The sequence below is a fragment of the Myotis davidii genome, unplaced genomic scaffold (assembly GCF_000327345.1).
Source record: "Myotis davidii unplaced genomic scaffold, ASM32734v1 scaffold799, whole genome shotgun sequence".
In the NCBI taxonomy this organism is placed as follows: domain Eukaryota; kingdom Metazoa; phylum Chordata; class Mammalia; order Chiroptera; family Vespertilionidae; genus Myotis; species Myotis davidii.
Genome location: NW_006290670.1, coordinates 589,207 through 600,801, shown reverse-complemented (window position 1 = coordinate 600,801; position 11,595 = coordinate 589,207). Strand labels below are relative to the sequence as shown.

Genomic DNA, 11,595 nt, shown 5'->3' with positions numbered 1-11,595 from the left:
GGGGGGGGGGGGGGGGGGAGAAATGAATCAGAGAGAGTATGGTCAATGCCTGGAAATGCTGGGAAGGGCAGATTCCCCAGAGCTGACCCCTGGGGGATGTGAGCTACAGGCCAGAGGCGCAGGCTGGGTCTGGGCTGTGGAGGGACTTGAAGGCCAGGCTGCTGAGCTTTCCCTGTATCTGGTGGGAGCCAGGTGTCACTGGACATGTCTGTTTGTTCATCGATGGGCGTTTATTATCCCTAGTGCTGGGCGGTGTGCTTGGTGCTCCGCACTAGACAGGCCTGGGGCGGACAGTGTAAACACCCAGGTGGGCAGAGCCTCCCTGAGGGGAGGTCTGAGCAGACACCTGACAGGACAGACATGGCAGCCAAGTCATCTGGGAGGAGACGTCCTGGCAGAGGGAACACCAAAGCAAAGGGCAGAGCGCGAGCAGTTCCCATCTCAGCTCCAGCTTCCGCTCCCTGAGCCCGGTGCCCCACCTGAAGCACAAGCACTGCCCTCTCGCTGCCACCAAATCACAGAGCCACACCTCCTGGGCTTATGGGCCCTGGGCACCCTCCCACCGGGTGTGCAGATGAGGAGCTGAAGCTCAGAGAGATGCGCCTGGGGGTTGGGGATGCTCTGCCGGCGGCTTTCCTCTCCCAGCTTCGCAGCTGCTCACTCCTGTGCAGGCGCATTCCCTCCTGTCCTATGGGTGCCGCCCCGCCTCCCCACTCTGCTGCGCAAGGCTGCCTCTCGGAGCCTGCCTGTCTGTGTGGGCATCTGCCTGAGACTTCCCTTCGTGACTGATGGGCCCTTGACTTTCTGACCCTCAGCTCTTCTGGATGCTCTTCTGTGTTCTGTGGCTCCCCTCACTCCCCTAACATCACTGTCTCCATGAGGTCTGCTAACCCCTCTCTGTCCTTCCTGGCTTCTTCCTCTCAGTGGCCTCACAGATTCTGGACCTTCAGCCATTGCTGCTACAAGAGTCTCCCAACCTCAGCCCCAACCTTGCCCTTACTCCACATTTTAAACAGATTCAACATGTTCCAAATCCTTTTCCTTCCAAATCATCCCTGGCCGTGAGAAGCCACCCTCAGTCATCTACCCAGGCTCCAAGGGTCTGAGGGCCCCACCCTTGTGTGCCTGACACCCAGGCTGTCACCACACCTGATGCTCTCTGTGTCCCACCTGAGTCAAACTACGGCTCAGGACTCAGTATTTCATATTAGGGAGTGTCTGTTCTAACCCCCAGACATTCTGTCCCTTGCTACTCAATATTTTACATTTAAATCTTAAGTTTTTAAAACTGTTAATGCTTCCCTACTATATGTGTGGTGTACAGTCACCTTGTGCTGGCATCCAGGCTTTGCTGACCTTAATTCATCTTCCTACATTTCTTCTCTGGCCCCTCTCTCCCATGCTTCCCTAAGTGGAGGGCCCATTGTCCTCTGAATGCCTCTGCATGGCCTCACTCAGGATATGCCCTTGATCACGCCCGTGGGGCCTGCCATCCACACCCTTCCATCGGTCAATGTTCTGTCATCCTCCAGACCGAGCTCACGCCCCACCTCCTCCACGGAGCTTTCCAGAGGCCCTATCCCTCTTCCCAACACTCCTGGCTGGACCAGCTCCCCCGTGGCTGCAGGTGCTCAGCACAGGTTCTTACCTGGCCTGCTGTCTTCTCAGCATCCTTGTATCTCTTGTTGCTCAGTGATAGGTCCGTGTGGAATAAACAAACAAACAGACAAGGGATAGAGGGGGGTGGGGTCAGGCAATGACCTTATATAAGGCAGAAGGCCTTCAGCTTGACACTCTGCAGGGGGACTCTTGTTTGTTCCTGGTAAGATAAGTGCTTTGAATTTGGAGGAGGGGAGCTAGTCACCACCTCCAAAGCAGCCTGTCAGCTAGTCCACTTCCCTTCATCTCCCCATCGCCTCCCGATCCTCCTGTGCCCCGGGTCCCATCTCATGTGCTTAGACACCAGGGCTGAGATGAGAATGACAGCTGCCCAGTTTTGCTGCAGGAAAACCCATATTTAATGCTGAAGGGGAATCACCAGGAGATGGAAGGCAATGACCGCTACGAGGGCTTCTGTGTGGACATGCTCAAAGAGCTAGCAGAGATCCTCCGGTTCAACTACAGGATCCGCCTGGTTGGGGATGGCGTGTATGGCGTTCCCGAGGCCAATGGCACCTGGACAGGAATGGTCGGGGAGCTGATCACGAGGGTAAGGAATGAACAGGTGATTTGGACTGGGGGTGGGCTGGGGAGGAAGATGGAAGGACATAAAGCTGTGCTGTGTGCTTATAAACCCTCCACTGATACAGTTAGTCATTCATTTTTTTCATTTATTTCTCTGTTCATTGCACAAATCTTTACTGAGCTGGCCCTGGTGAGAATCACTGGTGACTATTTAAAACCATGATGCTTTCCTAGTCCAGCACCTGTAACAGGTAAGGGAGGCTTTGACCAATTCACATGAATCAAAGGGTTCCGTTTTTGGATAGTCCAGGTGTTCTTTGTTTGTTCTGATTATTTTATTGCTCATAAGCACCCCCTGGCAGGGCTGGGACAGGTCCCAGGAAAGTGAAACACACCAACATCAACTGACTTTGACCTTGAGAGGTGCTGCTGGGGAGAGATGGTTAGATCACAGGGGAGTGGGCTGGAGAACCAAGATGGCGGCATAAATAAATGCTGGTACTCACCACTTCCCACAACCACATCAAAATTATAACTAAAATACAGAGCAACCCTCATTCAAAGCTGCATGAAATCTGGCTGAATGGAAGTCCTACAACTAGAGAAGTAAAGAAGAAAGCACATAGAGACTGCTAGGAGGGGCGGAGGCACCAAATGGGCTAGTCCTGTGGTCGGCAAACTGGGGCTCGCGAGCCACATGTGGCTCTTTGGCCCCTTGAGTGTGACTCTTCCACAAAATACCACATGCGGGAGCACGTACAGTGCGATTGAAACTTTGTGGCCTATGCGCAGAAGTCAGTTTTTGGCCTGGGCGAGTCTATTTTAAAGAAGTACTGTTGATATTTGGCTCTGTTGACTAATGAGTTTGCCGACCACTGGGCTAGTCCAACACTCATGTGTGACATGTTTTTAATCTGGAGGAATAGCTAGGTTGCAGAGGCCTCCCGTGAGGAGCAAAAGATTCTAGCTCCACACCAGGCTCCCAGCCCAGTGCTGGGAAGAGAAGCCCCCAAAACTTTAAGCTGTAAAAATCATTGGGAACTGTGGCTAAGTGACACAGAAGCTACTGGAGACCCAGGCAGTTCCTCTTAAAGAGCCTTCACAGGGACTTACTTGGACTTACTTCCCTGGTGATTCTCTGAGATCCTGCCCCACCCAATTTTCAATCCCACCCAAGCTGTTTGTAGCAGCTTTTCCATATGAATGGCCTATCCTGGCTCAGGATTCAGACTTTCCTACCTAAAATCTCTCAAATAAGCAGTAACTGGTGTCAGTATGCCCTCTACCTCCCAAAGCCCAACACAAGTAGCAGCCATCTGCAGATCCCTCTGTAGCTCCTACCAGGCAGGGCACAGGCAGTGACTGACTTTGCACCTCCTGGGAGGCCCCAGAGGCAATGCACCCCGTGGACAGCTTCAGAGCACACCATATTACAACTCTACACATCCACAAATCACACACTTAAGGGACAGACTCAGTGAGCTCCAAAGCGCCACTGAAGCAAGTCCTGCTCCACAGAGAGGCTCCTGCACAGCAGCTCTTCCACTGTAGTTGCTGCTGGTCCTCCCAGCCAATTGGCCTTGGGTTCAATCCCTCCCAATGATGCCAACAGCAATCAAGGCTCAACTACAACAAGATAGTGCACACAGCCCTCACAGGGGCTCACCTAGAAGGCTCAGCTCCTATGACTGGGGTGACTAAACCACTGGTCCCTAAAGGACACCTACTATACAAGGCCACTCTACCAATTCCAGGAGACATAGCAGCTCTACCTAATACACAGAAACGAATGCAGGGAAGCAGACAAAATGTGGAGACAAAGAAACATGGCACAAATGAAAGAACAGACGAAATCTCCAGAAAAAGAACTAAATGAAGTGAAAGCAAGCAAACTGTTAGATACAGAGTTCAAAACAATGGTTATAAGGAAGCTCATGAAACTTAATGAGATCCTCAAGGGACTTAGCGAGAACATCAAACACAGGAAAAAGGATCAGACAGAAATGAATGATACACTAACTGAAATAAATAGTAATTTATAGGGAATCAACAATCAGGTCAACGATTTGGAATATGAGGAAGCAAAAAATACCCAATCAGAAGAACAAAAAGAAAAAAAATCCAAAAATATGAAGATAGTATAAGGAGCCAATTGGGACAACTTCAAATGTGACAACATCACATCATGGGGGTACCAGACGAAGTGAGAGCAAGACATTGAAAGCCTATTTGAAGAAATAATGACAGAAAGAGAGAATCTTAAAAGCAGCAAGAGAAAAGAAAGTTAATTACCTACAAGGGAGTGCCCATACGACTGTTGGCTGATTTCTCCATGGAAACTTTGCAGGCCAGAGGGAGTGGCAAGAAATACTCAAAGTGATGAATAGCAAGAACCTACAACCAAGATTACTCTACCCAGCAAAGCTGTCATTTAGAATTGATAAAGAGCTTCCCAGATGAGAAAAAGCTAAAGGAATTCATCAACACCAAACCAGTATTACATGAAATGTTGATGGGTATTCTTTGAGAGAGAAAAAAAGATTTTTAAAAAATGAACAATAAAATGTCAAAAAAATGCATTAATTATCAATAATTGAATCTAAAAATCAAAATAAATTAACAAAATAAACTGATGAATAAAATAGAACCAGAGGCATGGGAGCATGGAACACACTGATATATCTCAGAGGGAAGGGGGGAGGGGAACAGGAAGAGATCAACCAAAGAACTGATATGCATACATGCATTATCCATGGACCCAGACCATAGGGTGGGGAAGGCCTGGGGCGGGACAGGAACCAGGTGGAGGGGGACAATGGGGGAAAGGGGGACATCTGTAATACTCTCAGCATTAAATATTTAAAAATAAATAAGTAAGTAAATCACAGGGAAGGATCGGTGTCAGAGGATTAGTCACAGGCACAGTTACTGCTTGTTGTGTCGTTTTCTGCCTTCGCTAAAGCTCTTACAGACCCAGGCCAAGGTGCACTTGTTCAGGCTTACAAGTCCAGGATTTTCAGAGTGAATGTGGATTAAAACTCAGGTGAGCATCATAGAATCTCCGTCATCTGTTAGGTTAGAGCAGGGGTCCTCAAACGTTTTAAACAGGGGGCCAGTTCACTGTCCCTCAGACCGTTGGAGGGCCGGACTATAGTTTTAAAAAAAAACTATGAACAAATTCCTATGCACACTGCACATATCTTATTTTGAAGTAAAAAAACAAAACGGGAACAAATACAATATTTGTATTTGCATGTGGCCCGCGGGCCGTAGTTTGAGGACCCCTGGGTTAGAGCAAGAATATGGAAAGTTCTTCCAGCCCCTGGCCGGGTGGCTCAGCTGGATGCAGCATCATACCTACAGCCAGAGATTGCATGTTTGATCCCCGGTAGGGCCACATCAATATTTGTATTTGCATGTGGTCCGCGCTCTCTCTCTCTCTCTCGCTCTCTCTCGCTCTCTCTCGCTCTCTCTCTCTCCTTCCTCTCTATAAAATAAATTTTAAAGTAATTTGAAAAACAACAACAAAGTCTTTTCAGGGGGAAATCTCTTATTTTCTTGGTACACACTATTAACATCTGAAAAAATTAGTCAAGTCATTATTCATGCAAGGCCCATATTTTCATAACTGACTTTTACGGTCAGGGTGGGTGATGGGCACCCCAATGCAATCTCACCAGCCCTGCACTCTCTGCTTTCCAAGAGCAGAAGGAGCCCCTGGGAAGGCAGCCCTGCAGCCCGCCAGCCGATGTCCATGTGCCACGTGCTCCCCGTCCCTCTCTCCAATCCTCTTACACATGCCTCTCAGCTACATGTTATCCCTGCTTTCAAAATGCGCCACCTGAGCTCAGAGCACTGGACAGACTGGTCTGAACCCACCATCAGCATGAGGCTGCGCTGGGATTTGAACTCAGAGCCCGCATGCTTCCCGTGCAGCACTGGGCCTCCGCTGGCCTGTGATGTCTCCAAGGAAGGCCACCTGGGTGCAACCCTCCCCCTCTTGCCTCATCTCCTCCCTCACCTCACATCTCCCTCCCTTCCACCCCTGGTTTCTTTTCTTCTTTCTTTACTCCCTTCCCATTATGTAGCAAATTAATATGATTTTTAAAAATTTATCTGTATTGTTGAAAGTGTTACAGATGTCCCTTTTGTTTTGTGTTTTTTTTCCCATTGACCCCTCCACTCCACACCCATCCCTCCCAGGCCTTTACCACACTATTGTCTGTGTCCATGGGCTCTGCATACATGCATATGCTCTCCCTGGTTAATATGATTTTAACCCTTTACCTGTACCAAACTTAGTATATAAGATGCATTTTTAAAGTCCTCATCTTTAAGGTTTACATTTTAGTTGAGGCATTAAATAAGCTATCCTCGACAAAGTGTTGTGGGTTCTGTGCAGGCTTGAGTGGGAAGGGGTCAAGAGCTGAGTGGGTGCTGAGGCATCTGTCTGGCCGTGTGGGTCCAGCCGGGTGCACAGCAAGGCTTGTGCAGAGAACTGGGAACTTCCCGCTGCACTGCAGCCCAGGGAGTAGGTCGGGAGGCGGGGGGACTTGCTCCCAGAGAGGCTGGCAGGTGCCAGACTGACCAGTCAACAGGAGGGACAGAGGCCGAGGGAGGATCCGGCAGCCGCTCCCTGGGGTCGGGGGTGGGGGGGCAGGGACCCTGGCTGTTTGGGAGACTCCCTGGCCATTCCTCGCTCGAAGGAAAGGGGGTGCTGCTTTTCTCCCAGGTCAGACCTCCTGGCAGCCTTCCTGCTCCATCGCACTGTGGGTGGTGGCCAGGGGTGTAGACACAGAGCGCTGAACCCGAGGTGAGGCAGCACCTGCACCTCAGCCAACACCAGGCTCTGTCTGAGTCCAAAAGACTGTCTGGAGCCCCAAGGCGGCTCGCTGCTGCCTGGTCTCAGCAAGTCAGAGCCTGGCTCCCCCACACCCCGCCACACACACACACCCACACGCACACACACACACACACACGTGCCTCTGAAGCAGCCAGCCTCGGCCCTTCCTCCCTCACCTCCAGGAGTGAGGGTCCTATCCTGACCCTGAAGCCAGGGTCCTACTAGCCCCTTGGACATGTTTTCTGTCCTCGGCCAATGCATGGATTCAGCGTCACTGGGCTCAAGGTTGAGGAGGAACAGCGGCTACTCCCTTGTACTGACGGTCTCTGTGCATGGCCCTCCGAGGACTGCTGGGCAGGTTGTCTATTGGACACGGGTGACGGGCAAGACCACCCTGCTCGCCAAGCATGTGCTGTGCGGAGGCTGTGTCCACCTTGGTTGCGGGCACATCCCCACTGGGGGGTGTGCAGGAGGCAGCTGGTCGATCTCTTTCATCTATGTTTCTTACTCTCTATCCCTCTCCCTTCCTCTCTGTAAAAAACTCAATAAAATATATTTTTTTAAAAAAAGAGGCCTATGTTTGCCAAGCCATGTGCCCACTGAGGCTCCTGGAAGGACCGATTTTTATAATTCAGCTGATGGCCACCTGTGCTCTGAATGAAGCGCAGTGTATAAAATAACGAGGCCACAGCCTGTAGTACATGCAAAATGGAGTCACTTACAAACTTCATGGGAACATAGAGAAAAATAGAGGCGGTTCCGCTCCAGGGAAGCGGGCAGCGTTGGCACAAAGCTCACAACACGCACAGCTCTTGTGTATTGAGGACCGAGCACCGCCCAGCATTTATCATGCGCCATTTCCTCCCCAACAGCCGGTGAGGTGCACATTGTTACTCACATTTCATCACGAAGAGGCTGAGGTTGCCATCAGCTTACCAGAAAGGCCAACTCAGGTCACACAACTAACAAGCGATTGCTCTGAAATTCAAAGCCAACCTGCCTGACATCGAAGTCCATGTGGATCTCATGTCCTTGAAGCCTCCGAGGGAATTAACAGTGAGGGGGCCCTGATGGCCCCGCGGGAACTGATAGGCACCAAGGGGAGAGAGTTACAGGCAGAGGGAACTGTGGGGACAGACCTGGAGTCTGAAATACCTGACAGGCTTAAGGAACATGCCTGGGCCATGTGGCCCCGTCACAGGTGGAGGGAAGTCAGTAGCAGGAGGTGATGCTGGAAAGGCAGCCCCAGGCCAGGCTGTGAAGTGGCTGTGAGGAGTGTGGGCTGTACGCTACAAGCAGCCAGAGCCACTGGTGTTCGTGGGCAGGAATGAGGTGGTCAGATCTGTGGTGTAGAAGTAGACCCCAGAGCAGTGGCTGTCCAGGTGTGGTCTGGGACCAGCTGCAGCCCTGGGATGCGCCAGGAACCTGCATTCCGTTCCGGCTCCATCCAGACCCACTGAAGTGGGCACTCTGGAGGGGCCAGCGATTTGCATTCTAACAGGTCCAGGCGATGCTGGTGCGGGTTTGGATTTGAGAATGCTGGGGCCATGCAATTTCATGGCTGGATGGAGTGCGAGACAGGAAGCAGCAGACCAGCGCAGGGACTCATGAGTGATTCACATGGAGACCTGAGGACAGCAACATTGAGATTCAAGAGACAGGAATGATTCACAGGTGTTGCGGGGCTGGGACTCAGTTCTTAATGGGGAGGAACAGGATAGGAAGGGAGAAGAGGCTCCTGGCTGACGCCTGGTCTCAGTGTTGGTGGCAGGTGGCTGGTAACTCATGACCTGAGAAACAGTCCATGGAAAAGTAGCTACAGATGGTGAGTGGGAGGCATCCATGGCTTGGACCTGAAGCCCCAGGGTCAGGACGGAGAGGAGTATGGGGAGCCCTGGGTGAGGGAGGCCAGCGGGAGGGCAAGGCTGGGCGGAGCTCCGTCCGGGAGGCATCAGGACAGGTGTGATGAACCGGGAGCACCCGCTGCTCACACCGTCCTCACACCCCTTTCCTCCCTACTGGCCGCCCAGGATGCAGGTCCCTGATCCGCTGGCATCAGCTCTGTGGCTTGGACAAGTCACCACTGTTTCTGACCCCTGGGTTATGGAGAGAAATCAGTGACCAGTGAATCTCTGTGGTGCTCTCTCCTCCCCTTCCTCCCGTGTCTGTCACCCACCTCCTGACATTAGGCTCTGCTTGCACTTCCTCTCTGGGCTCAGGTCCTCAGCCTTCCCACCGTCTGTCCTCAAACACCTGCATGGGTGTGTGCACAGCCACATGTAGACCTTGTGTCACAGAGTCACCAGCCGGCAGGTGACCCTGGCAGAGTGCTGGCCTGGACAGTGGGTTGCCTGTGTGGGGTGAGCAGGAGGCAGTGAGGGACAATTAGGATGCGTCTTTCTTGCCTCTCTGCAATCATTCCCTTCACTAGAGCTAATTGGATTTGTTGCAGGTTCAGGAGGCAGCCTCGGAACCAAACTGACCAGGTTTGAACGCAGGTCTGCCACTTGCTTTATCTGAAACTTGGACAAGTTCCTTACCTCTCTGTGCCTCATTTTCCTGATCTGTAAAATGGGGGTCAAACTAGTGACTTAGCGCCTGGAGGTGTTGTGAGCACCGAGCAAGGCAATGCCGGTGCCGTGCTCATTCAGGGCAGAGCCTGACACAGGCAGGGCTGCAGGTGCTGGTTGCATTAGCATCACACAGCGGTCCTGCAGGCCCTCCATTGCTTAAAGCACTGCAGGGCCTTCTAATTCTTTCAGGCGCTGCATCTCACACCTGCCTCTCCAGCCTCTCGCACAGCTCACTTCTTCCCTGGCTCCTCTGCCCTCTGGCCTCTTCCAGCCCTGGAGGCACCAGGCTCCTCCCTGCCACGGGGCCTGGGCACAGGCTGTCCCTTCCTCAGGACACTCCCCCCAGGCCTTCTCAGGTGAATCCTGTCAGGCAACTGAGTTTCACCCCGGGAAAGGCCTGTGGGTTTCTTAGGCTCTGCTCTACCTTCTCCTGGTGCCATACACGCCTCCCTTATAACATTTCTTATAGTTTACTATGAGGATTTGAAGGAGCTGGGGGGTCAAAGGATTGGGTGCTGTGTTTATCTCTGACCCGTCTTAATAGTTTTGGTTTCTATCATTTCTTCAATTCCTTCTTTCCAACCAGTTTTCTTTTTGCCTCTTCCTCTTCCCAAGTCTTGGGCTGCCGATTTGGCACCCACCACGCACCAGCGGGGCATGGAGCACGCTGGGCTCTGTGGCTGACTGAACTCAATGCAGGGCTGAGGTTCTAAAAGCCCCAAACAACCCTCCACAGATTCTCCAAATGCAGATGCTAACAGGCCTCTACCCCACCTCCCTCCCTGACCCAAGGGTTGATTCAACACTGTCTTGGAGAAATACAGAATGAGCACAATGAGCTACTCATAGTTTTTATTTGTTGTTAACAATCTCTTACATCTGCAGGCTAGTCTCTTTTCAGCCTGGCCTCCCTGTGTAAGGCCCTGAGCTTATTAACCTTCTAAGTCTCCTGGCGGCTTTAGCAGGTGGAACAGAGTTGGGTTGGAGGACTGGAGGGGGGGCGGGCAGTAGAGAAGAAACTGACCTTGCCAGTGAATGTACCCTCTCATCCATCACACACCCTGGTGTAGAAAGTCAGGGCCAGCATGTCTCTCTCCCTACTTCCTTTCAGTGATGGGGGAGGAATGTGTGTGAATTTATCTGCTTACAGATGGTTGGACACTTTACTTTTTGATATTTCTTTCTTCATATTTTTCATCAATTGATCCACAAGAATTAGGAGTTAAAGAAGCTGAAATGTAGCCCTACCCAGTTTGGCTCAATGGATAGAGCATCAGACTGTGGACTGAAGGGTCTTGGGTTCGATTCCAGTCAAGGGCATGTACCTCGGTTGCAGGCTCAATCCCTGGGCATCTGCGGGAAGCAAACAATCGATGTGTCTTTCTCTGCCTCTCCCCCTCCCTTCCACTCTCTCTAAAAGTCAATGGGAAAATATCCTCAGGTGAGGATTAACACACACATAAAAGGAAGAAGCTGAAATGGCAGCCAGTCTAGATGCATGCTGAGTTCCTAAGTGTTAGCATGTCAGCATCACACGTTCCTGGTCTGGGTGGAGACTCGGGCACTGGCGTTTTCATGGAGTCTTTCAGATGATTGGATGCAGGGGTCATGGACTACATTTGAGAACCACTGAGCACTGCTGAGAAGGACCCAACACTCTCTTAGCCCTGATCCTTGGCTGAGGGATGAGGCAACAGAAGTCTTGAAGAGGGAAGTGGCTGGGGCAGAGCGTGGACAAGAACTGAACGTCAGCGCTGGGCTCTCCCCACTCTGTTTGCAGGGGAGCAGCCCACTAGGGAGTGAGCTTGCTCTGCAGTGGGATAAGTTAGATCAGATTCAAGAACTTCTGGAAGAGGGAGCCTGTATCCCTCCTTCCCCAGAGGACCTCAACTCAGCACAGACCGTCCAATGTGGGCATTAAGGTGCAACATGGAGGCAAAACGAAAGGAAGGAAACATCTTCAGAACAAATTCTGCTGATTTTGCATGAAAGGGA

General features: G+C 51.5%; 1 protein-coding gene across 3 annotated transcripts in view; it reads left to right on the top strand.

The window, feature by feature from the left end:
• Positions 1-11,595, top strand: part of GRIK4 (glutamate ionotropic receptor kainate type subunit 4) — a 249,226-nt gene that overhangs the window by 204,348 nt on the left and 33,283 nt on the right. For all 3 annotated transcript variants that reach the window (XM_015563865.1, XM_015563862.1, XM_015563864.1), the window contains one exon: positions 2,006-2,209. In XM_015563865.1, the coding sequence (XP_015419351.1) occupies positions 2,006-2,209 (204 nt within the window). The remainder of the gene's footprint in view (positions 1-2,005; positions 2,210-11,595) is intronic.